General features: G+C 38.4%; 1 protein-coding gene across 3 annotated transcripts in view; it reads left to right on the top strand.

Annotated features, from left to right (window-relative positions):
- The window catches only part of ltbp1 (latent transforming growth factor beta binding protein 1), a 79,267-nt gene that overhangs the window by 43,704 nt on the left and 7,859 nt on the right, over positions 1 to 27,704 (top strand). For 2 of the 3 annotated variants that reach the window (XM_057343610.1, XM_057343612.1), the window contains 16 exons: positions 1,012 to 1,098; positions 1,742 to 1,867; positions 2,836 to 2,961; positions 4,774 to 4,893; positions 5,087 to 5,209; positions 5,627 to 5,749; positions 5,843 to 5,968; positions 7,071 to 7,199; positions 7,606 to 7,728; positions 7,848 to 7,979; positions 8,352 to 8,480; positions 12,906 to 13,046; positions 16,504 to 16,665; positions 16,744 to 16,836; positions 17,931 to 18,059; positions 19,383 to 19,520. In XM_057343610.1, the coding sequence (XP_057199593.1) occupies positions 1,012 to 1,098; positions 1,742 to 1,867; positions 2,836 to 2,961; positions 4,774 to 4,893; positions 5,087 to 5,209; positions 5,627 to 5,749; positions 5,843 to 5,968; positions 7,071 to 7,199; positions 7,606 to 7,728; positions 7,848 to 7,979; positions 8,352 to 8,480; positions 12,906 to 13,046; positions 16,504 to 16,665; positions 16,744 to 16,836; positions 17,931 to 18,059; positions 19,383 to 19,520 (2,007 nt within the window). The remainder of the gene's footprint in view (positions 1 to 1,011; positions 1,099 to 1,741; positions 1,868 to 2,835; positions 2,962 to 4,773; positions 4,894 to 5,086; positions 5,210 to 5,626; positions 5,750 to 5,842; positions 5,969 to 7,070; positions 7,200 to 7,605; positions 7,729 to 7,847; positions 7,980 to 8,351; positions 8,481 to 12,905; positions 13,047 to 16,503; positions 16,666 to 16,743; positions 16,837 to 17,930; positions 18,060 to 19,382; positions 19,521 to 27,704) is intronic. The other variant, XM_057343611.1, reaches the window with a different exon arrangement.

The following is a 27,704-nucleotide window of genomic DNA, read 5'->3' as shown; positions in this document are numbered from 1 at the left end:
AGGTTTAGGGATAGGGTTAGGGTTAGGGGATAGAATATACAGTTTGTACAGTATAAAAAACATTACGCCTATGGACTGTCCCCACGGGGATAGTCAACCAAAGCGTGTGCGTGCGTGCGTGTGTGTGTGTGTAAAAGTGTGAGTGTGTGTGTGTGTAATAGAGACAATGAAGGGAAGCCAGGTTTAACATTTGTGAGATTGAAACTCTACTTTAATGATGTTTAAGCTCCGCCCACTTTGATGCCTTGTGCATTAAGACCTTTGTGCATTAAGATATTTTCAGTTGCTCACTGTATGTGTGTTTAAATGTGTGTGTTGTCTCTCTGTTTCAAGGTGATTTTACCCACATGAGAGTCAGTGGTATATGCCAGACAGGTGTCCACAGTCAGGATGGAGCCTGTCCTCAATCCTTACATGCATATCCCTATAAAGACGTATTTACTGGTTCCCCTGCAAACACCTGTCCACACGTCTACCTGTCTCTACTCCAAGTGTGTCTCCTCTGTTATCCTGCCCTTTTGCAAAACCCTGCTTTCTATCTTTTCCCTATACATATGTCTACCTATATCGCGTGTACATCACAAACGTCTTTTGTTTCCTTGTCCCCCAGCAACCTTTTCTGTCTCTATCCAAATACCTGTCTACTATTTACCTTGGTGCCCTCCAAACACCTGTCCACCTGTCTGTATTTCTCTCTTATCTTCCTCAACATCTGTTTTCTGACAGTTCCAATCATCAGATCGCGGTGAACGTGTGCAGCTGTTTATAGAGTCCTGGAGTAGTTGTGATCGACGGCATTTTAATGAAACAATGCAGTTCGTTTTTGTCGAATCTGCAAAAGTGGTCTGAACAAGCACACGCAGAGGTTGACAAAGATGGCTTGATGTGTGATCTCACTGATCTGCATCCAGAAGTTGGGAATTTTCTGTTGAGCATTTTCAGGAAGGATGCAAAAGATTTACAGATTTTCTAACTCTTTTTCTCTTTTGCTCGTTCTTTGACACTCTTTAGAGGTGAGGGAGAAGGTGTCACCTCCTGCTCCAGTGGAAATTCTGCCCTCCCATGCAAGTCAGGAAATCTCACCAACACAACTGGCAGGTGAATGTCATCCATCTATTGATCTTGTATGTCTCCCTCAGATTGTACGATGTCTATATCTATGTAGAGAGCCTCTTAACGCTCTTAACACCTCTTTAACCTTTTGCTGACTCGTCCGTTTAAGTTTATTTTTGTTATTCATTTTCCAGGAAGTGATATACGGTATGTCCCCCACTTTCAAGACAGGCTGCAAAAAGCAAGGGACCAATTAGGAAGTTCCAAAGATATTTTAGTTCTTCCAAACAGATATTTGAAACCTCACATACACTCTCTATCTCTCTCCTTACTTTTTGGAAGTTGACACTTTGTGGAAGTCCTCAGAGATCTTATCAGTGTAACTGTTGACGGAGGCTTAATAAAAGTTATGTAATTCTCATTCTCCAGATAGATGTTTGCTTTAGCCGCTTTCTCCTTCCTGCAGAGAATGAAAGATTCATATCATAACAGTCCCTTTATAGCCAATAAACGTCTGCTTCTAATAAGTGATGCAAGTGATGAGTTATTTGTTTACGTATGAGTCTGTGTAGCTGTTCATTTATTTGTCCATTATGTTTATTTAATGCATTACGTTTTGTTAATGTAAGAGATGACCATACTTTTGCTCCCTCTCTCTGTCTCTCTCTCTCTCTCTCTCTCATCTCAGAGGTTGACGAGTGTCATGTAAAGCCTGATATTTGTGGCCCAGGGGTCTGTATTAACAGACCTGACAGCTATGAATGCATCTGTGACACTGGCTTCAGAACCGACAGCGAGGGCACCACATGTTTAGGTGAGAGGTCAAAGGTTAAACTCAGTATTAACACTGTATTTATCTATACCAAGCTGGCCAATGTGAGTAAAAAAAAACAAAGAACTGGATCAGTCAACATTGTTTACGTTTCCTTGCATCAATAAATCAATCATCCCTTACCAGAGAAAAATATATATTTTATATACTGTATATCTGTTTAACCCTGGCTCAAGTCTCAAAATCTAATTATGAGATAAAGAGCATCAAAGTTTGTTTTCAACCATTAATTTTACCACGATTTCAATTTTTTAAATGGTTTTACAAAATCAGTATTAAAGATATCAAAGAGTTATATTTTCAATTAATTTTGTTTACATGATCTAGAATGATTTTATGTAGAAAACAGTAAACCACAAAACATGACTGTCAATATATTGAATCATTTCATTTATATTTGAAAATGTATAGAATTAAACATTGTTATTTTAAAATATTACATTTTAATGAATGATACAAAGGAAATTGCCACTTTTCATACAGTATATTGAAAAATATAAGCTGGGTTTCAAAATATGGAAGTGCATTATTGAATGTTACGTTACATTTTTCCATATATTTTTGTTTCATAAGAAGTAGGTTGAATAAAATCTAAAGCAACAGTGGCTAAATAAACAGTGAATTGTGTATGAAGGTGCCACAGAAACAAACCGATTTCAAACTAAGGCATGTCTAAAGATTTACACATTCAAGTGACCTTGAGAAATGACAGTACCGAGCAAATAATCGATGACTACAATGCTTTTTTTAAATCATAAGTTTCAAATAAATGTCGATAAACCACATGAACCGGATTATGGGATAGTATGATGGAAAGTATCTTAGTAGCCAGAATGTTACACAAACATTTGATACTCGTATGCTTTGTTGACTTCGTATGCTGACTGCATACTCAGCATTTTCAGATTTCATGCAAAACTCATTTATTTGTTAATGATTATTTTTGACAGATGTTGACGAGTGTGCGGAAAGCCCAGGTTTGTGTGCTAATGGTCACTGTCAGAACACTCCAGGCAGTTTCCAGTGTGCATGTGAGCCTGGCTTCATGTCTAATGAGGAGGGCACCAGCTGCTCGGGTAATTACAAGACTGTCACGCAAACAAACTTACCCATGTTAACACACACACACACACACACACACACACACAAATGAAGTAAGTAAGGGCTCTAGGGTAGCATTCAATGTTAAACATATTTAAAGCAAGGTTTACGGTTTAAAAAATTGAGTTGGGTTCAAACATTCCCGGTATCATTTACATGGGCAGATGCTTTTATCCAAAGCGCTCTTTCAGGTAATGCATTTTATCAGTATGTGTATTCTCTAGGGATCGAACCCGCAACTTGTGCGCTGCTAACACAATACTTTACCAGTAAAGGTACAGAACAACTAAATGAGCTCCTTGAAATATCTATTTACATAGAAAGTACAATGTCTTGTCCTCTTTGTCCTTGCTGGCTTAAACCCATTTGAGTGCAAGATCCTGGCACTCTGGAGGTTTGGGGCTATTTTTCCTTGCAGGTCACTGGCGCTCCTCTCCTTCACTCTGCTTTTATTTTGATCCAGACGGATCAGCACCCATATGAAGTCTGTTTTTGGTCTTAGCCCACAATGCGGTCGTCTAAGTACAGACAGAGCTCTGTCTCTTTCTTAACTCCAAACACATCCTGTATGTGTGCATGCCATTATCTGGTTTTGGAGGTTAGACGAGGTACAAACCGCCTCCCTGTGACACACTCTTAGGTTTGTGGAGGAAGGAGAGAAGTATTATCGTACCCCAACCGCGTCACCCAAAAACTCAGCCGCAGATGAGGAAACGCTGGAGTCTACGGTTCTTGGAAAGCAGATCTTTTCCTCATATTAGGAAATTCAGACTGGCTCATTATGTCTGTATAAAGCGATATGGCCAGCGCAGTGGTTTCTCTGGTTAACTGGTTGAACTGTTCCAGTAATCTCCTCTTTTGGTTTTGTAAAAAAAAAATGGCCATGTAAGAATGCGTCCCACCTTAATTCTGCAATCTGGAATTTGTAAAACTGCTGTGCGTCAACACTTTAATGCAGCTGTTTGTTTGCTTAAAGCCAGTAATGAAGTCAATCTATAAAAAAACAGATATTACTTCATTTCTAAATTGCTTTGCTTGTAACTCGTTGAGTATGTAAGATATTGACTTCAATTTCAGTTTCGTGTTGTAATTTTCAGTTGCTTCAGTGTGTAATTCATCCCGCAAACCACTTTGAGGTTTCCAACGCATCTCTTTTTTTCTTTTACTTTTTATTATAACAATCACGCAAAACCATGCTTAAATATTTCTCATTGATTCTAAGCACGGCTGACTCTAGTCTTGACAACAGCAATGTTTCCTAGGAGTATTTAACTGGATATTTAACTTGAAAAGTATTGAAAATGCGTGGTAGCTAATGCAGTCACCTCTCAACTTTTCTTCAGAAATCTGTTGTGGTTGTAATTAGGTGATGTCTTTTCAAGCTCTAAAAACATTTAATGTAACACATCCATTGAGAGTAAAGATGAAGTGTCTTTAGCAGCAGCAGGAAGTAGCAATAAAGTCAAATGGATGGTTGCAAAGCAGGCGGGGTGATGTCGTACATCATGGCATTGTAGGCAGAAATCAGAGCGGCTTTCTGAAGTTTCTTTCACTCGCTTCATTAATGTCAGTGTGGAAGAGTACAGATGAGTTTTCCACCACCTGAGTCAGTCGTCTCCTGTCCTTCTTTCAGTAAGACAACAATTACACCCATCCATAAGAAGAGACCCTTCATAAAACCGTCAGACTTGTCAGATACATAACCTCTGCTGCCAAAACAATTGCCTGGATGGATCGTTTTCTTTTATGTTGACTTTTCTTTCTCTTTGTGTTCTCTCTTTCTGTAGATATCGACGAATGTCGGGACAGTCAAGTGTGTCCGTCTGGTCTCTGCTATAACACTCTGGGCTCTTTCATGTGTTCTCCATGTCCGGATGGGTTTGAGGGAAGAAACGGCCAGTGTGTTGGTAAGACACGGAACTTTCCATCCAATCAGAAGTTTGAAAACTGTTTTGCTGTTGCTTGAATGAGATCAGTTTATTTGTGCATTAATACGTGCTTAGCTCGGGTACATTTTGACGAATGAGACGGCCTTTATAAATGTGACCCACATCGCTATATTCCCTCAGATGTATTGTGTGTGTGACCTTCTCGCTGCAGATATAAATGAATGTCTGGATGAAAGTGTTTGTGCTCATGGTCACTGCACCAATCTGGAGGGATATTTCGTCTGCATGTGTGACAAAGGCTTCTCGCTTGCTTTTGATGGCAAAGCCTGCACAGGTAACGTACGTCCACCGTTCATCAGGTTTTGGTTAGTTTTTGGTTTTGTCAGCTGTTTGTCACTTTATCATCAGCTGACAGATCTGCTCTTGTTTTATTTTATAAGATGAAAGCCACACCCACAGCATGTCTCCAAGTCCAGGTTTAATACAAAACATGTTGTTTTTTTGTTTCAGTTTGTTCTCCCTTGATTTGTAATGTATTGTCCCTCACTTGTTTTGTATTGTCCCCATGTTGTTAGAAGTTTGAAGGCTGCATATTGCTCAGCCTTTTACATGATGTGAGTTTTGACGTGCAGGATTGTGCCAGCCCATCTTTGTTTGTTCCATCGATGTCAAACAATCGGATTACAAAACCTAAACAAAACAGAGAAGCAGAAACGCAACTGAGCAAACTTTGTGTGTGTGTGTGTCCCAGATATTGACGAATGCCAGGATGACAGTGTGTGTACACAAGGTCACTGTCAGAACACAGAGGGGTCGTTCATCTGCAACTGTGAGCCAGGCTTCATACTCTCCTCCACAGGAGACCAATGTGACGGTACGAGAAGACATGTGTGTCTATGATTTATACAACTGTTATTGGCAAGTGAAATGAATTGTATATGATATTAAAGTATTGTAATGTTTGTAGATGTGGATGAGTGTTTGGTGCTACGACAGACGTGTGATGGCGTGGGCCAGTGTGTGAATATAGTGGGCTCATACCAGTGCAACTGCCCACAGGGATATAGACAAGTGAATGGAACTAGCTGCCAGGGTGAGACACACGTTTACACACATACTGTGCTCTAAATAGCATTCTATCAAACTGTGCACGATATTTATATTTTTTGTATGCTTACATTATATATAAATGACCTGTTATGTTTGGCACAATGTGCTGTATACACAGCGTACTACTGTGTCCCATGATGCAATGCGCTCCAGATTTTTTTCAGTTTCATTGTAGTTTTATTTATATTTTAATATTATCTGTTTTCATGTTACAATTTTTGTTACATTTTTAGTGAATGACCTGTTATGTTTAGTGCAGTGTGCTGTATACGCAGCATACTACTATGTCCCACAATGCAATGTGCTCAAGAGTTTTTTGTTTCATTGTAGTTTAATTAATATTATTTAATATTCTTTTGTTTACAATTTTAGATACATTTTAGGAATTCTGTTATGTGCTTTCATCATTTTACTATTTGTTTATTTTTATATACTGTATACTGTAGTTCAAATAATAATTTATTTTAGCTTATTGATGAGGTAACACTTCTAATTTTCGTTTAGTTAAAAAATGTTTTTTTTTTTACTTTTTTTGACTATTCTTATTTGATTTTAATAAACAGAATTTTTTCATGTTTCATAAACTATAACCTTAATGTGCTCAACATTACTTTCTGTTGCTGGTGTGAATGAATCGAAAGCAGTATTTTTGAAAGGCCGACCTCAGTGATTCATGTCATTATGAGAAAACTATCATTATGAGATAAAAAAAAACTCGATGAGCTTCGACTGTTCATGCCCTCAAAACTGAATTGTTTCTATGGCTTTGTTGGTGGTGCCATCAGACTATTTGGAAAAATATTGATTTATTAATTCATCTCTATATATTCTTGCGAAATGTTTTTCAAAAAAGAAAATGCAAAAAGGAAGTTTACATTGTCTGTAACAAAAGGAAATATAAAACAAACTATTGTTAGTAATCATTGAGGCTATTGAGGCTACTGCTAATTTGGTTCCTATTACGTCACCTCAGTCAAATCGGAGCTTTTGGAAATCGTAATTACACGTGCATTGAAGACATAGACATTTAAGTCAGTTGCAATTGTGAGTACTCTGTAATTTTCAAACGTCCTTTTTTCTTGTAGATGTTGATGAGTGTGAGGATGACACACAGCCGTGTGGCCCGAACGGAGAGTGTTGGAACACCGATGGCTCGTTCTTCTGTATGTGTGATGCTGGCTTCATGTCCACACGTGATCGGGCAGGCTGTGAAGGTACATGCACGCTCACAAGCCCGTCTCAAGTGCTGATCCCTTCCGCTGATGTTTGTCCTGATTCTTAGTGCTGCTGATGTTTACGCAAAATTAATCTGTTGCGTTGTTGAAAAGCCCGGTCTTCGGCAGGACAAGAGAGAAAGCAAGGGATTCTGTGTCTAATGGCTTTCGCATATGAGCCAATGTTATTTTTCCTCTGGTGGGACTTGTGTATGTGCTCCCAGAGCCCAGCGCGGTACCAGAATTGTTTTAAATGTCCCATCCAGCAGTAAAAAGAAAAAGAGGAAACATTTGAGCTGGATGTCTAGACAACGAGGAATATAATTTATTATATTGAAATGACCCACTCGAAACCAGTTGGACAACACCGTTCCAAACGTGTGTGTGTGTGTGTGTGCTTTTTCAGATGTAGATGAATGTCTAGATGGCAGCAGGTGTGTAAATGGTACCTGTTTAAACACGATGGGCTCGTATTTCTGTCAGTGTGAAGGAGGCTACCGTTTGGACCCGACCAATCAGACATGCCAGGGTAAAATTTTGAATAACAAATCGCTTGATTCCAATATTTCCCTCCTCCCGGGAGCTTTTTGCTGATTGTTTGATTAGCGTGGGTCCATGTGCTGATTTGTTGGTTGTGCTATCTGTCAGATATTGATGAGTGTGCTGAACTGGGGGCATCTATTTGTGGGGTGTGGGATTGTCAAAACACACCGGGCTCTTACCGATGTGAGGCGTCCTGCCCCCCTGGCCATTCCCGAGGCGATCGTGGCACCTGCATTGGTGAGTGCCCACGGGCACTGCTTATCGCCAGCTTTAACCATGATGTCGTCCCCTGATCGTGTTCCATAGCTCTGCCCAGTTCTGATTGTCTTGTTTGTTTTTGTGTGAACTTGTGTGAACCCCTTTAAACTTGCTAATTAACACAGCATGTTGCATTTCTGATCAGATGTCTACTCATCCTTTCACATTCATTTATTGACCGCATAACATTTGCCTATCATCTCATTCATATCTGACTGTTGAACTGTTATGTGTTATGTTCATCCATCCATCAATCGACACATTCAGCTGTCCTCCATCCATCTTACCACAGGATGCCAATCTGTACATTACACAGAGATCACTAAACTCTCACTTTCTCTCTCGCTCTAGACATGGATGAGTGTTCTCTGAATGAGAATACCTGTGGAAGTCATGGTGTTTGTCAGAATACAATGGGCTCCTTCAGCTGCCAGTGTGATCCGGGGTTCAAGGACTCTCAGGATGGTCAGGGCTGTGTGGGTAAGTTTTTTCAACAGTTTCTGAAGACTCTTTTCTTCCTACCATGTGAAAAGATTTTACTGTATTATTACACACCTAATTCACAAGTAAAACGTCACAACTGAACAGTTGTAAAACTTTTTAATAAGGTTTACATTCACATGATGTAATGTGTTAGGTATCACAATGAAAAAATACTTATTGCACCATTTATTAATCTTATTGTTCATTTTCAGTTCCTTTGCTTAACTGGTAGAGCGTGATGATAACAACCGAAAGTAAATGTAGTTTACATGCAGTGTAGTAAGTTTAGTTAAAGGGGTTATATGACTGGGCTTAAACGAATATTATGGTTTGTTTTAGATGTAATGCAATGTGTATACACGATTTAATGTTCAAAAACGCTGTATTTTCCACATACCGTGCACATCTCTGAAATGCACAGATTTTTTACAAAGCTCATCACTCTGAAAAGTGAAGTGTGCTATGATTGGCCAGTTAACCAGTGCGTAGTGATTGGTCGAATACTGCAAGCGTGTGATGGAAATGTAACGCCTCTTACCATATTTGGAACATCAGGTTCCAAAGCAATTGTACTGACAGGTACACCCACCTTACTTGCGTATACATTTGGGCGGTCTTAGTCAAATCATACCACGAACTGATGTAGATTTGTGGGGGTGTGGTTACACGAGGCGTTTCAGGCAGGTCTGCGTGAGCATTCGCTTTTTGATAAAATGCATATTTTGTTCCCACACATTAATTTTTGCAATTTTACGTGTCTAATACATGCATGGGCAACTTATAACACACCAAAGACACAGAAAACTGTCAAGGATGAGGTGTGGAGAGAACCCAAGCGCAGGCAGGCAGTGGTGAAGGGGTTAACAAGGATTTTGTTAAACAAACAAAAACACCCACGATGGGGAAAACTATAACAAAACACGAACTATGAACTTAGGAACAAAAAGGATGAATACAAAACAAAACACTTCCCACGAGGGGGCAAAAGACTAACAAAATAAACTCGACACAACGTCTTACAAAACAACGGATGGGTAAATTAGGCAGGGCACAAAACTCACAAATGACGGACGATGCAAGCAACAGGATCTTGGACAAGAACATGGGAGCACGACCACGGTACAAGAACACACACGTAAACGTAGTACACGCATACACAACGAATCCACGAACACAAGACAAAGAAACAAGAGGGTACATATAGGAAAGACAAACGAGGGATAACGACACGGGCAGGTGTAGAACATCAAACACTCAGGGAAACATAACGAGGAAACGAGATGGCGGGAACAGAGACCAGACACTGGAAAAACACATGAGAGGTAAAAACATAAACATCTCATGGCCTTCCCACATAAAACCCAAGGACTCTGCCCCGATCCCACCACACGACTAGAATTTCATAAACAAGACGGTGGGACCGTGACAGAAAACACGTATTCGCACCATATGACCCCTTTAAAAATGCATTAGTATGTATACAGTTTTTATTGTTATAAATGCATTAGTATTTATACAAATTTACATTGAACCAGATTCATAAAGGCTGTTAAAGTATTGTTCGCTCTTAAAAGTTATATTATAAATTGTCTACATTTCTTTGTTTAAAACATCTATTTTCTACTTGACTTGGGGGCAAGCAGTTAATAGACAATATTACAGTTAATAGTAAGCAGTTAATAGTTCATATTAGTTAATAAAACCAATGGCCTGGAGTGTTTGTAAAGCTCCTGATAAGCAGGTAAAACAGAGCTGGATTTTAAACAGCTCAGAATTTTCCGGGTTTTTTTTTGCCACTTCCTCGCAGACAACATAAAAACAATGGCAGCCACTTTTCTACAGCCATGATTGATGTGAGTGTTTAGTTTCATCCAGTCTGTAGGTGGACGGCACAAACCTCGGGTAATGTTTAAAACATTGAGACCGGGGTTAAACACATCAGTGGCCCTATACACACAGACACATTATTACACAGAGCACAGATCACACAGTCAGGTACCATAAATGTCATGAAGCCACATGGATTTTTGTGGCCTGGTGTCTATTTTATAAGATGAATTCTTATAAAATTTTGACTGTTGTGCAGCCTGTCAACAAATAGGAAGAGAAGGATGGAAATGAAAGAAAACTGATGAAGATTTACCATTATTATATGAGTGTGGTATTCTTTAATTATATGGTTATTATGCATTTGATGCTTTAATCTAAAAACACCTTTCAAGCTGTAGGTTTTATGGGTATGCACTTCATAGGGGTCAAACCCTTGGCGTTGCCAGTGCCACTTTTCACCAGTTAAGCTACAGTACACTACCAAACAGTGAGTCCCACATACACCTTCTTTCAGGCTCTGATCAGACGTCGTTTGTCTTGTTGGCTTATGTAACTAGCCACAAACAACCTCTATCGATTCTGATTTCCCACAGCAGAAATACACTGCATACACCCACCCACAGACACACAAATACACACGGACCCTGTATTTGTCCCACTTGTCCCTCTTTCTATTCCTGCCCTTATCCTCCATCTCCCTCCTCATTTCCTCTCTTCACCAATGCCTTCAACAGAACAGTGTGTGGACAGTCGAAAAAGAAGAGAGCAGACAGTAGTATAACTTGTTGCTTAATCACAAAATGACGTTTCCCACATGAACGTTGTGGTTTACACTTACAGTATGTTAGGCCATGACTCTGACTTTTATATAGAAATGTTCTGATACAGAATGTATTTAGCTATCCTTACCTTATGCAGTTGATAAGGACAAAAAAATACAGGTCCTAGATCAGACATATAACAAATCACAGACCTCAGTCTTCCTGCGCTGACTATAGCAGCATGTCATGTACTGTTTTTTTATGAGCCAAAAGAATAACATCTGAACCCTTCCAGACACCAGCCTCTTACCTCCTTGTGTACTTGAGAAAACAAAAGCATTAAAGTGTTATGGATAAGCCGTTCAGAATTCATTTCTGATACCGTTTGTTGTTGCCGAACAATAAATTGTTCCCCACTGTGTTGTCTGACTTTTTAACGAACTGAGCAAAAAGTGGGGTTTACTCTCCCACACACACGAGCTCATTTACACATTATGTGTAAACACAATTAAAAGACTAAATTCATGTTCGGTTTCATTTCAAAATGAAGATATTCATTTTAAGAAGCTGCAAATGTGTGTCTTTATATTAAATAATGTGTCAAACTCTTGAATCCCACTCTTAAAGGGTTAGTTCACGCAAAAATTCTTTCATCATTATTCACTCTCATGTCATTCCATTCTGCAGAACACAAAAGAAGATATTTTGAAGAACGTTGGACATTGATCAAAATATCTTCTTTTTTGTTCCACGGATGAAAGAGTCATATACAGGTTTTAAACCACATGAGGGTGAATAAATGATGAGATCATTTTAATTTTAGGTGAACTATCCCTTTAAGATGTGTTTTTCTGAAATGCACAAAAAGCCACTAGTATATATGAGCTCTTATGAGACTGTATCTGTATTATACATCGTTTCTTCTGGCACAGACGTCCTTTCTCAACTTTTATGATTCCCTAGTGGCGCAGCACCCACGCCGCTGCTGACTCCAGACAAGGGTTTAACACTTAGAGGCTTATTGACGGGCTGGCCCACCATCACTGAGAGGGTGTGTGTGTGTGTGTCTGGCTGGATGGCTCCATTAAAGCATTTGGAGTCCATTGCACACAAAGGCACAAACGTTGATTTATTGCATCTTTTGTATGTGGTGCGCTGAGATGATTGATAAAAGCGAAGAGAATGAGAGTCACAGATGTGTGAAGCATTAAGGGGGGGAAAGAGAGAGGGAATGGACTGGAAAGAAGGAGAGAGCCATGTTCCTGGAAGCAGACACTTGCATTATAGTGCTACTTTGGCCGTCATAAATTCAAACTGTCAAAGAGAGTCGGGAGAAGAATGGTGCCGTTTTATTTACTCGAGTCAACTGTGCACACAGTTTGTCATTGTTCGAGGAAACCACAATAAGCCAGTTTTTCGATAAGGAAAATTAAAGGTGCCGTAATTGATGCTAGTTGTCACTGAACTAACAACAGACTGCACTGAATATGACACGCCCTCATTCCAATCCCCGCCCACAGAGATGTTTCTAAACCAACGACACATCATCTCTTATCAAGAAAAGTCATAAAAAACCCAAACTAACCTTTAAGCGCATAAATAAAGTTTCATAACTGGTATGATAGCCGTAGCACACTCACAAATCTCCACTTCCTGCTGCCACGTCCATATATGGGCTGCTCCGTGAATGCAAAAAAATCAGCTGTGTTTAAAGTTTTTTTTTATAATTACAGCCTCTTACAACTGTTAGAACTTTGTTTAAATAAAAGAAAAGCAGTAGTTCAGATTGTGTCTGTGGTTCAATAATAAAAATGTCTTGTTTTTCCTTCAGATGTGAACGAGTGTGAACTTCTCAGTGATGTGTGCGGTGAGGCAACCTGTGAGAACCGAGAAGGATCTTTCCTGTGTTTGTGTCCAGATGAGACTCAAGAATTCAACACGATGACTGGCAAATGCCTCTCTACAACTCCAGGTAATGCTCTGTAAATGTAAACTGTATATACTATAAACAAACATTTTGTGGCCCAAACTTAACTTCCAGTAGACCTCCGCGAAGAATCAATAACCATTGAGTTTTAATTTAATTTAATACAATTAATGTACAATAACATATTATTATAAATGAATATAAATATTAACAAAATAAATTGTTATATTATAACCAAATACCGAGTTAACTTCGGGCCAGCGCGTGCCTCCGATGAAACCGTCTATTGCAGCCCAACCACACACTGACACTTACAGGAAATTGTTTAATGTCTGCAAACTCCATGTAATGGACAAATTCATCCCAGCAGCAGATGGCACAACCCAAACATACTACACAAATGACCAAAGATGACCATTGAACCCATCCTGTCACTAAACTCCTCAGCATCACCTAGTACTCAAATAGATACTGAAGGTTCTTCACGTTTTAATCTCGACCGTGGAGATCTTCTAGTGCAACAGGACATTAACTTTCTATCATCAGGGTCCAGCTCAGAGTTGAAAAGAGAGAGTCTGGGCGTGATGAATGGGGCTTGTAAAGGATCTGGCAGAAGAGAAATGAGATTCAGCATGAGGATTACAGAGGGACCAAAGCACCACAGGCCCCAAAGCACATAAGAGAAGCTCCTACGCTATGATATAAGACTGCTAATAGAGAGATAGCCTACTAGAAGTCCCATCTAAAGTTATCTTCTTTTGAAAGTCTTGTTAGCGGATTTGCTGATTGTAATGTAATTGCTATGTTGGAGGTATTTTAGCGTCACTGCTTTTATTTCTTTTCACAGTTAATTTTCTTGCAGTGTTTAACTGCACAATGATACATTTCTGTAATTCGAATACCACATGCAAATAAGTGCAACTGTAAAAAAAAGTTTGACTGTCCCTGAAGACAAGCAGACTAGAGACAAGCAGGCGACTTCAGACTCTGATATCAGCAGAGGGTTTAAGGGTTGGCACTGGCTCGATTGGACTCAATTTGTTCTTCTAATGCTCCAGTAGAAGAACATGGTGAAACGCTGAAATAGAGAACAGTGTCGATCAGATATGTGTGTGTTAGTGTGTGTGAGCGGCTACACACCAGCTGTGCCTGAAAGATCAAGTAACAGGAAGCGTTTCCTTTAGATCTTATCCAAGTGTTTTAGTTAAGGACCTTTGTTCAAATCCACCCACCTAATCCTTCTCCCCCATAAAACCACACTGTCTCCTGAGTTTAAATATTATTTTATTTGGTTTTTATGAGTTCCCCGGTGTCTGATACCAGAGCTGGTTTTCACATATACAAAAACTGTAGTAAAATATTAGGGGTGTAACAATACATAGATACGGATAACAATACCGTCAAAATAAAGGTACCTAATATAAATATTCTACATGTGGCATGGATGCATCACGTTAGAAATTTAATCCAGTGTTTCCCCTACCATTACCTTGGGGGGCGCCCCGCCCCTCCAACGGCACCCCCCGCCCCCCTTGAAGGTCAAGTTCATTTTATTTTCTATATAGCGTCAGATCACTAGAGAAGTCATTTAAGGTAACCTTTCCTATAGAACATGTCTATACCGTGTTATTTTATTAAACAAACTAAATAGCATTGTTATTTATCTTATTTATAAGGCGGCATGTCATTTCTGTTTTTATATGGTCGCGCGTTTACAATTCTCCTCTGCTCCGTATCGAGTTCCGCCTCGGTGCGCGCACATACACAGGTAAGCACACTTCCACCAGCGGACAGAGAGCGCGTGACAGAAAATATGTCGCATCAACCACCTGAAATCGGATAAAAATATGTGCGTTTTTAAATGCTCCCAGGGGGGTGAAAATGGCAACACTCGCTCTCCTGCTCCCAGTCTAAGTACAGAAAAGACACAAGCCCTGCCCCTGGTAAGCATTAACAGTCCAGTCACCACCGGACGACAAGTCTTTCGCCCAGCTTGGCTTTGTTCCATCCGGACCGCCATACATAATGAACCATCCAAAACATCGGACTATTCCTGTAGTTTAAATTGAGCAGCACGTCTACATAACTGAGCTGTACACATCACGCGCACTCAGAGACATTTATGTTGATTATATTTTGCCGCTATATCTTCTATTACCTTTATTTAGCGCCAAACGTGCTTCATTTTAACCCTTTCTGCTCCGTGAGCGCTGCTTCTCCTGCCAAAGATGCGTCGCATATAAAGACCTGCAGACACCAAGAGCAGGTAAATAAATGGACACTTTTACTGTAACGCTTAAGTAAACGAAAGTGCAGCAGTAGCTTAATAAAGTATTTTTAGCTGTCAGCCAGTTTACTGTGTCCTATATAGGTTTGTGACAGATTATACACCATAACGACTTGTACTACATTTAGCATTAATGATTTTAATAATATTAATAGCATTAATAATCAGCATGTTAAGAGCATTTCATAATGAATCATGTTTTAGTATAAATGTTATGGAAAGGTTACTTGTTAGTAACTTTGTAAGTACTTCTGCTCATGATAAATTCATTTCAGTTGCTACATTTTGTTGTCAGTAGTTTTTTTTAATTAAAATAGACCACTAGGACTTCGCTTTAGCACCAGAGCCTACAACACATTTTCTCATGCCTTCTATGTTTCATACATTCCGTGGAAATCAGAATATAAAATAAATGGCTTGATGAAACATTAGATGTTAACTTTTTATATACATATTCAACTGGGCTCAATTGATTAAATGTATATATTTTTTAAGTATGTCCGGACCTCCGACGCAAAGAAAACCTTGAGACCGCACCAGCCCAACCCCCCCACCAAAGCCGTAAACATATAGGGGGAAACACTGTAATCGATGCCACACGTAGAATATCAATATTAGGTACCTTTATTTTGACACTCTCCACATCCACATTCCTCACATAACGTGTATTTTTTTGTAAATGTTCCACTTGGGACAAAGAATGTGCAATTTTCAAACAGCTTAATCAAACGGTCATTTTATATGTTTTGGTTGCATTTGTGAGTTAATAGACATTTTACTGTGTAAACTATGCAAGTAATATAAAAATATCGATAAATTAATCGAATTGTAATCGCATCACAAAAATTTCCGAGATATCTGCAAATATCGGTAAATCTATAATGCGCTTTTAACGCGATGAACTGTCCGTTTTACACCTCTATAAAATACCATAAAACTAGAAGCACAATAGTTTGGAATATGAATTACATAAAAAGTAAAAGTCATAAAAAGAGAACTCAGCCAAAACTGCTCTCTAATGTCGTGTGCTATTTGTGTTCCTGACCTTAATTTTTAGCTATCCGCTATTGCACTGAAGTGGTAAATTTATTCATTGATGTTTTCTCGCACTTCTCTTTTGCTGTTTCTATTGCTATGCTGGCAATGTTGAACTTGATTGAACATTTTCTGATGTTCTGGTCTGAGTTAAATGTCTTTGTCCTCTTGAACCTGCAGCACCATCGGTGGAGAGGAAGGAGTGCTACTACAACCTGAACGATGAGAACCTGTGCGATAATGTGCTGGCCAGCAGTATGACTAAAGAGGAATGCTGCTGTACACTGGGGGCCGGATGGGGGGACAACTGCGAGGTCCATCCCTGCCCCGTACCAGGAACAGGTACCGAATGACACGTACATACACTATACAAATGTACATGCAGACTCCTATAATAAATACTAACTCTCTGCCATACAGATCAGTTCTCTCAGATGTGTCCTGCGGGCCAGGGTTACGTTCCTACTGGAGAATCTGTGATTCCAGGAGCTAGCGTAGCAGACAGCTTTAGAGGTAACTGTGCGTCTCTGCACTTTTGATTCTGGGATATTATGTTTTATGCACCTTTTTGACTTTGTAATATGTGACCACCAGACTTCTGTAAGCATCTGACTTACATATGCTCAAACACACACATGTTCAGAAGCCTGCTTCCAAATGTAGGGAAACCTCAGTCATAGGGCCGGTCTAATGTACTGATTTAATTTATGAATGCAGCGAGCGTGTGGTTTCTCCTGGGCTGGCGGAACTGTGGGTGAATGTGATGTGGTCGGAGTGTGTGCACGTGGGTTGGTGTTTGTATGAATGTCTTATGGATGGAAAGCACATTTTCTCCCTGCCTTCGGTCAAATGACATTCTTGTACGGATCCCTAAAACACTAACTAGAGCTAAATCTTTATAGTACCAAGTCCACATGTAACCAAATGCATGCTGATATAGAGTCGTGGTCCAGAAATAGTCTAAATTTATTTGCCAGCAGCTGAATTGAGATAACATACAAGTTTTGTAAATAAAACTATGTATCCTAGCTACATTTTCCACTTATGTAAATTTCATAAGTTTCAAATCTGTATCAATTTCTTTGTTCTGATGAACACAGAGAAAGATATTTGTACAAATGCTTGTAAACCAGTGGTCAAAGGTGCCCCAGAACTGTTTGCTTTCCTATATTCTTCAAAATATCTTCTTTTGTGTTCAACAGAACAAAGACATTTACTATGGTAGTCAATGGTGGCCAAGAACTGTTTGGTTACAAGCATTCTTCAAAAATATCTTTCTCTGTGTTGATCAGAACAAAGAAATGTATACAGATTTGGAACAACTTGAGAGTGAGTAAATTAAGATAGAATTTTTGGATGAACTGTTCCTTTAACCTGAGGTTTGAAAAAACCTAAACCCAGTGTTGCGTGTGAGAATCTTCATTTCAACCTAAAACATTTTTTATGTTGCTATTCCTGCATTAAACCCTATTTGTGTTTACATTTGATGATTGCTCATTTGGACCAGGATTAAACAAAACTAACAAAAATGAGTAAAACGGACATATTGACTTGTGTAGATTCACGTTAATTTACGAAAAAATGAAAATGTGCTGTGTGTTTTGCAGACGCAGATGAATGTGTGGTTTTTGGAGAGGAGATTTGCAAAGACGGCTTTTGTCTCAACACCCCTGGTGGATATGAATGTTACTGCAAGTCCGGCCTTTACTACGATGAGAACAAGCTGCAATGTGTCGGTTAGGTCCAAATCTTAATCTGTATGCAGTCACTGAACAGTATGAAATTCTGTGTCTCAAATATCCTGCATGTCTCACATACGCTGTTGTCTTTACATTTTATTTTACACAAAAGTAGATTTTTAAAAATCGACGTGCACCTGTTCTCATACCATCACAGTTCAAGGTTGTATGGTTTGGATATTTTTATGAAACTGATACATGAGCATGTTTTATTTTAGTGTCTTATTTGACAAGTGTTCTTTGAAAGCAAATCATCACAGAAGGGTTTGTTATTTATATCATCCTGTTTGAGCCATTCATTGCTTGTGATGTTTGGCTCAAGCTTGTCACTGGGGTTCTTTTGTTGGTTTGGAATGACAGAAGCCTGTTTGTGTGTGGGTGGGTGTTTGGCTGGGTGTGTGAGGTGATGTGCTAAATGGATCGTGTGTATGAAGGTTTGGCATGGTTTTTCTCACGGTAGTGCCGGCACATATAAGTCAGGTTTAAATTGGTGTTTTAAACCTGAAGCTTGTGGCCTGTAGCAGCAGTGTGTTTGCAGGTTATGTGTGTGTATGTGAGCGGGGTCAAAGGGCAACATGCATCTGGTCAGGTCCTTACAGTAGTTACGATCCAGACCTCAGCTGTATGGCACACCGCAGGCTTTCTGCCTGCCTAAACACACACACTTTCACACAAACCACAGGCCCACGGACTCACCCGGCTGTACTGCGTTAATGCTGCCACACCCCTGGCCGCCTCACACATAAACTCTCAACATAGCCACAGTCATTTCCCTTCCAACAACCCACGCGGACACACAAACATTCAAACGAACAGTCTCACTCACTTTGCAGATTCAATCGAACAGTCTCACTCACTTTGCAGATTCAATCGTGCATTTTTACACACACGCGCACACACACACACACACATGTCTGGTTTACTATCTCCGTGGGGACAGTCCATAGGCGTAATGTTTTTTATGCTGTACAAACTGTATATTTTATCCCCTACCGCTAAACCTAAAGATCATAGAAAACTTTTTGCATTTTTAGATTTTTAAAAAATATTGTTCTGTACAATTTATAAGCTTTTTTGCCCATGGGGACCTCAATTTTGGTCCCCACGGTGACTCGAGTCCCCATGTGTTGGTGTGCATTCAGGTTTAGGTCCCCGCTGGGATATAAAAACATGTCCACAAACACACACTCTGGTTATGTCTGTCCCACTGTACTATGCATAATTGCTTCTGTCTGTGTGTTTTTAATATACAGTATGTTCACCAGTTTACTAAACACACTGACCCTGTGTCTGTATTCTCGTCTCTCTCTCTCTGGGCAGACATTGATGAATGTGAAGATGAGTCTAAATGTATAGACGGTCAATGTATGAACTCATATGGCTCATATCAGTGTTTCTGCACTCCTCCACTTGTTCTTGGACCTGACAACAATCACTGCATTTCACAACCAGTGGCAGGTATGAGACTTACAGAAACAACGCACACCCTAAACACTACACCCTAAAACCTGCTGTATACCTTAAGCACTACACCCTAATACCCATACTCTAGAGCAGGAGTCTTCAACTAAAATTGCTTGAGGTCCAGTAAACAAACCCTCCTTGCCAGTCGAGGTCCGGACAATTAAATACCTAATATCATGAATTGATGGTTTTTGGCAGACCAAAGAAATAAACATGTCTTTTCATATCTATACAACGGCATAACAATGTCTGACAACAATATAATGAATGAAAATGTGCAAAATGCCATAATCTCTAAACCTGCACTGAACATACATTCATTTCAACATTATCAACTTTAAAAGAAAACTAAAGTGTTGTTTTCTGCTGAACTGAGATGAACAAATAGCATCATCAAGTTGCAACTGTTCATCATCTGATAACATTTCAGCTCTTCTTGTGGCTGTTGCAGCTGAAAGGGGGTTTGTTTAATATTTTCTTTTAGTTCATGTCTTTATTTTCCTCCTACAAGTGTTTCACACGCAGGCTCCATTCACTCTTTTACTATTTTCCCATCAGTAAAGGGCTTGTTATGTTTTCCTAAGATCCACTGTATTCTTAGCCGAACATTCGCTCGTTGTTGGGCGGTAAGTGAGTGAGGGAGGACCCGTGTAGATCGCTACTACTGGGCTTTGAGCTCATATATTTTCCGTGTCCTTACCTCGGACTGCTGCTTGTAAGTTTCTTCAAAGTGTCTCTGTCTAATTTCATAATGCCGTTTTAAGGTTTCCACTTTTGACAACCGCGACAGGCTCCGAGCAAATGAGACAAACCGGTCTCGTGCATCTTGATGCAGGAAGAATAAATGCAAATCTCTCGACCCATTCATCTCGGAAAACATGGTTTTCAGCGTCAACTGTTCTAACTTTTGAAAAGGACATTGTTTTTCAGTCACTGACAGTTACATCTGTCTACGCGCTGTGCAGCGAGTCTGTCTCGGCTCTCTTCTCTCGTCGAGACGTCACCTGCGTGAAGTTGGCCCCCCACCCAACGCAAAACATTTGCAAAATAGGCTCAATCGTTTGTGCTCCGTTTGTGCTGGTTTGTGCCGTAAAAATTTTCGTTTGTGCTGCTTCAGTTTTTTAGATAATAGAAGAATAATTATAGGTCATTCGGAGGTCACTTATCCCCCCGACATGCTCCAAAATCACCGCAAATAGTCTCGCTTGTTTCTGCTCCGTTTGTGCTGGTTTGTGCCGCGAAAAGTTTCGTTTGTTGAGCGGACCTTGATGTGCCTGGTATAAATTTGATTGCATTATAAAATAATGTTAGGCGTTCATTTATTTATTATGTCAAAAGGCTTTGAGGTCCAGACGGACGCATCTCGCGCTCCGCATCCGGACCGGAGTCCGCTAGTTAGTGACCCCTGCTTTAGGGAATCCCAGGCTGTCTTCCTCTCGTACTATTTTGTTAAATGAGTGAATGGAAGTAAAAATCTAATGTATTTAAAAAGGCTACTTTACATGTATATTAAATTAAATCCTTTCGATTGTCAGTAAGAAAGCTATATATGTCCGATTTTCCTGACATGCGCTCACACACATCATACAACAGTTTTAAATAAAGTTTAAGTTTTTATAACTTCAGGAAGTCAGGAAGTTTTTACCAGTCATTCGCATAATTTTATTACTTTGTTTAATTGTTTGTTAATTATATTGACACAGTTTAAATCCATTTACCCGGATTTTTTCCTCAGATTAAATTCGATTTGCCCTAACAACTACACCGACTGTCACTAAAATTAACAAATTAACGTGAAATCTAAACTCAGTTCTACTAAGTAATTCGAACTTTAACTTAAAGCTGTAAACGAAAGTATAACTATTGTCAGTGACGATGCAGTAGTTTTAGTCAGCCGCTGTCAGTCAGGAACAGATAAAGGCACGAGACTGTTACCTCAGATTTGGCACCTCAGGTTGCTGTGGTAAGAGAGTTTGTTTGGCTCGTGACCAATAATACATAAATCTGTGAAGAGAATCTTAACTCTCTGCGCAATTAACTATATGGGCAACGAAAACGGTTATCAACATCAACTAGTTGGACCTTTAAACTGTCCGGTTTTATGTATTATGGATAACGTTAAATCATTAATTCCCTCTTTCTTGCTAACGTCCTGCCGCATTTACTCACATTCGTAGAGGGCACTCTCACATCATTTAAAATAGCCATGGAAGCTGGTATGGCGTTAAAAATCAAACGAGTACCCTAAAGTGTCAATTAATTTGGCTATTTCAGAGTGATCTTGAATGTAAGACTTTCAGTTTTCAGTCAGAAAGCTAAATTTGTACAAATTCCCTGACGTGCGCCCACACATAAGTCACACTATAAAGGCTATTTAATTAACTTCAAGAAGTCACAGAGTTTACTACTCACAGTTTGGTATTTTTATTATTTATTAATAATATTTGCACAAGATATTTGTCTTAAACCAACTTAACTTAATCTTTTCTCCACAGACGAAACTCGAAACTCGATTTGCTCTTAACAACACGAATGTGACCAAAACGAATGATGTAATGTAAATTAATAAATATTTTCTACATTAACTCTTCGAACTCGCAACCCAAAACTGTAAACGAAAGTATAATTTAATTATCACAATTTTTAAACCGTTGTCAGTCAGACGGAGCAATACTCAGTCAGCCGCTGTCAGTTACAGACGAAACAAGACACCTCAGGCTCGTGTGACGTGTGGTTAGAGAGTTTGGCCCTATGGTGACGCGTTCAACGGTCATCAGCATCGTAAATCCTCCAAAGTTTTTTATATATATATATATTTTAATAATGTATGTACATTTATAAAACTATACTTTGTATTACATTACCTTTGCATCAAGTTCCCCAAAAAATGTTTACCTTTGGGGAGAATTAACCTATTTCATACTTGAATATAGTGGAATATTTTTACATCTCTGTGTCTCCTAGGGTTCCTAAATCAATCTCAGTTTTACAGTGGTGTTATATTTTATTCATGTTAGTACATTTATGTTTTTAATACAGTATATGTGGACTAAAAGTGCTGGACTAAACATATGAATGATATTTTTAATTTTATTACTTTTATACATTTTAGAAATATATTTTTATTTTATTTTTGTTTGGTATACCTTTTAGTCATATTATATGATTTTACAATAAATCATTTTGAATCCCACAATGCAGGATTGGTGCATGGAATTTGACTGTGATCTATGTCCAAAGGGAGCATGAAACTTCAGGATATTCAAATGGCCTCATCTTCCTTCTGTCTTGACATTTCTGCACAGTATGTATCATTAAATTCGTTATTGCATGTTGTTGCTCTAATAATTTTTTTTGTTCACATTTTTCTTCAAAATGCCACATATCTGAAACAACTTCATTTTTTCTGCTGCACACACTGCAGGGATAGAATAATGTTTAGTAATCAGTAATTATGCATTCCTAGCTCCTGTAATAAATAAATATAACACCACTTGAACTGAGCATGACAGTTAGCAGACAGTGATAGTGGTGATGTTCCTTAACGGAATTCTATTCCCAAAGCTATTTCAATCTATGACTAGAATATTGTAAATGAAAAAAAAAATGTCAGTAGGTAGATGCATAAGTAATGGTTTTCTATTTTGTCTTGTATCTTGTGATTTTACTAGATTGCCTGCATAAGAGCAACAAAGTGGGTGCTTCTCAATTTGTGCATCCTTGTTTCCTTTCCTTGTGTCTTTGCTCCACCTCTACATGATGCGAGGGAAGGACTCAAGTAAAAGATTCCAGGACTGAGGATTTGAAGCAAGTGAAATGGGACATCCTCACTTTCTGAAGTGTCATTTCAAAGCGTTTACTTTATTTAGGAGGATTTTGCACTTTAAAAAAATCAAGTGTGGCACATCTTGACTTTGCAACATTTGCAATTCTACCTTGTAAAAGCATTCTAACCTCTCAAATAGTTTGAACGTAACCTGTGCACAGCCCTCTTCAGGTCACCCCACAGATTTTCAATGGTATTTAGATCTGGACTCTGGCTGGGCCATTCTATAACCTTGATCTTGTTTTGGCAAAGCCATTCCTTTGTTGATTTGGAGGTGTGCTTTGGCTCATTGTCATTCTGAAATGTGAAATTCTTCTTAATCTTAAGTGTTTTGTTTTGACAGAAGCCTTAAGGTTTTGAGCCAAAATTGACTGGTCTTATAACTTTATAATTGTGTTTTTTATAATTGTTCACCTAACATCCAAAATAGCTGCGTAACTGTATTTCAATTTTCCTATACAGTGACAATACAGTTCTATTCTATTCTATTTGGAGCTATTCATTAGCCTACTGATTAAAGCTCCAGTTCCAGCTGATTAAAAGCAGCCCCAAAGCATGATGCTGCCACCTCCATGCTTTGCTGTGGGGTTGGTGTTCTTTTGGGGATGTGATATGATGTGCTGTGTTTTTTTGCACCACACGTGTCTTGGTATTATGGCCAAAAACTTTGACTTTATTTTCATAACATTTTTCCACATGGTTTTGGGAGATTTAATGTATATTTTTGCTAACTTTAGCCAGGCTTGGATGTTTGTTTTGGTTATAAGAGGTTGCCATCCCAAATAGCCCAGAAGAATTGGGGAGATTGTTGTCATATGTAAAGAACAAAATTCGCCAGAAAATCTTGCAGTTCTTTTAATGTTGGTGCAGGCCCCTTACCAGTTTTCTCTTGGTCTTTTAATCAATTTTAGGGGGATGCCTGGTCTTAGTAATGTCACTGTTGCGCCATATTTTCTCCACTTGTTGATTATTGTCTTTTCAATGTTCCGTGGTATATTAAATGTTTTGGAAACCCTCTCCTGATATATTTTTCAACAGTTGGGTCCCGTTTCTGCTGAATAAGCTTACATCTATTCTAATTGGATGTTACAAAGCTGATTTCAGAAAAAATCCTTGGGGAATATTTTTTATTTTCCCCCTAAATGATTCTAATTGTTATTCACTTTATTATACAGGTTGCAATTTCACAATAAAGGTGGAACAGGTTCCGACATGATTCATCATGGTTTCATTTTTTACATGACAAAAACTTGCAATTTTAACACTGTATGTAGACTTTTCCTCTGTCAAAAATACATTAGCGCCATTGTTTTGTCTCAAAATGTAAAATATTATGTCCCAAACGTAATGGTTTTTAAGGCATGTTTGTAAAAACGACTTGAATCTCTTTATTTAACTAAAGTCCAGTCCTGTCTAAATCTTATCCCTATCTGACAAACCATCATAAAGTGACAGTTTTAAGTTGACAACTTCAAGCTTGTTTAGCTCGCTTCGTGGCACAGACCTCTAATCAGCCAGAATCCTTTTTACAAGGCTGTACTCAAAGGATTCTGGCAGACTAGAGGCCTGTGGCATGAAGCGAGCTGAACAAGCTCAAAGTTGTCTAGCCAGTCTACTCGGCAAACTGCCACACTTTAGATGCCTTACATCTATCTCTTTGGTTTTCTTGCAAAGCAGCTCGGAATGGCTTTCCTGAGTCAAAGCACCTATTTGATTTGTTCAGCAGACATTCGCACGTTCCTTTCTCCTCCATTGTGGACGAGTCACTAATCCAGTGGTTTTGGATTTGCAGAGGATTTCAGCCATGTTTGGTTTGTTATTTATTTTGAATACCGAATTGCATTAATCATGTGTGCGTGTGTGTATACATATGAATAATTTTGGTCTTGTTTCTTGGTTCAGATATTAATTTTAAAAATTCCTCTCATATCTTATTTTTGAGTGCACTTTTGAGATGAGCTTTAACTTGGCCAAGACATAAGTTGTTTATGTAGGTGTTATCAACTACTGTGCAAGCCACAGGCTAATTTGCATGCCCTTCTGTACATTTCTTTATTTCTGTACCTTCATGACGTTATGCACTCATGATATCCTGAGCTCTGCTTTATCTATTTGGGTGATTCTCACGAAACCACTGAAACATCATGGCAGTAAAGATTTGAATTGTAAAATTCAGTAACACAAAAAATTATCGTAATAAATATAATTGTGTGCTGTACCTTGTATTAAACATAATTTTGACATAGGAATGAATTATTTATGTATTTTATGGCTTTTTCTGTGGAAATTCTCATAACTGTAGCGTATCCTGATTTGTCTGAGTGCATTCTATGTTGTAATTTAAACAGAGTAAAATTAAAATGTTGTGAAAAACAATTGGATGTAAGATTGTTGATGCAAGTGTTTTTAAGAAAATCATGTTTGACATCTTGAGAATCGCCCATTTACCATTGCTCTTTTAGGTACCTTGTACTGAACTGTTTTTTTTATATTCCCTTCAAAAGGTCATCAATTGCAATGCTATTTGTTATTATATTTGTTAAAAATGTGATAATTTATAACGCATTCTCCAAAGTTTCTTTTCTGTAAGATCTTTTGGCTCAACTTTCTGTTTTTTTCCCCAAATTAAATTTGCAGTCTTTGTTGTCACTTTTCAAAAAAATAAATGAAATACCATTTTGATTGCTGTCTGATTGTTAATTAGCGTTGTTGACATATTAGGAGTGCTGAAGTGTTTAGCATCTCAAATTTTATTATGGCTTTAAGAGTGGCTTAAAAATGCAATTATGTGCCATACAACCAAATTATGAAATATAGAAACTATAGAAGTTTGTAAATGTAATTTGCTATTTTGTTTCCACTATATTTGATATAAATAAAATATCTCTAGCTGTTAAGGAAGAGGGCTTTTTTCTGGTCATGTGTAATGAATTGTAATGAATGATGAATTAAAGCAATTCTGAAAGTTAAATGGAGCTTAAAATGCATTTTAAGAAGAAAAGCATGTGCAAAGTTTATTTACTAGTGTTTCCCAATCCTGCTCAATGGGCCTGTTCCATGAAGCTGGTTTAGGTGGCTAGCCAGGTAAGTTTAAGATTTGCCTAGTTTGCGTCAACTCTGCTTCATGAAAGTAACTCGGCTTTAATCTGTGTTCATTGTCATGGTCACTTGTGCTGCACGACTAACCTGCTCCAGAACAGGTTTTGATCTAGATAGACACCTCACAGCAAAACTGAATAATCAGATGTGCAAATGTACATATTAGTGAAACAACTAATTCACAGTATGTGTTGCAATAGTAATTTCCTTCTAATCTTATGAAATAAACTTAAATGTAAGACCAAATACTATAAAACTTTGTTTTAGAGATACAAAATTTACTGTCTTTCTCTGATAATTGCATGAAATGTAATAATTAAATAAGACACATAAAAAGATACACTGCTATTTTAACCCTTTACGTTCATTTTTTCTAAAAAGGGAGTTTGAGGGTATCTTAATATTGTAGTATACAATAAAGTACACATGTAAAGTACACTTTTGCATTGGTTTGTTTATGTCAACTCAAAACTACTGTAACCCTGCGTTTGTTCAGCTACACTTCATGGTGCAGGCTCGGGATAGCCACCATGTACTTAATTCATATCATTTTAGTTGGTTAAGTGATTTAGATAATTTTATATATTAACATGAATAATGTATGTCTGTTCATGGATTAAACTTTATGGCCCGGTTTCACAGACAAGGCTTAAGACTAGTCCCAGACTAAAATGAATGTGTGACCTGTCTTAACTGAATATAACTTGCCCAGAAATATCTTAAAATATATCAGTGCCATTGTTTTTTCTCAAGATGCACACCAATAATGTATTCTTCTAAGGTATTTTCATAAAAGCGACATAAATACCTTAATTCAAATAAGGCATAGTCCAGGCTTAAGATAAGCCGTGTCTGTGAAACCGGGCCTGAGAGTAAAACCTCAAATGTTTTCCCACGAAAAGTTACTAATAACAGTCAAAGTCCAATGGGTGGAAAAGGCATTTATTGGACAAAACTATTTTAAACAACTGTCAAACATAATGTCATGCCATCAGTGAACAAAACGGCCAAAATAATAAAGAGATTAAAATGAATCAGGTAAGCAATAACTAACAGATGAAAACAAATGAAATACATTTGAAATAGTATACCTCCCTTTTAAAACAAAATAATGCATACAAGTAATGACCTTTTAAGCTTGAATTTAAGCGTTTTTAAATTTGTTTACAGTGTTTGCATGAAAGAAGATCGTGCCAACATGATTTACTTAAAATTCACACAAAAGGAAAAGCAACCGCAAGAAACGCAAAAGC

The sequence above is a fragment of the Triplophysa rosa genome, linkage group LG10, assembly GCF_024868665.1.
Source record: "Triplophysa rosa linkage group LG10, Trosa_1v2, whole genome shotgun sequence".
Taxonomy (NCBI): domain Eukaryota; kingdom Metazoa; phylum Chordata; class Actinopteri; order Cypriniformes; family Nemacheilidae; genus Triplophysa; species Triplophysa rosa.
The sequence above is the reverse complement of the archived record's forward strand: the minus strand, read 5'-3'. Positions and strand labels throughout refer to the sequence as shown.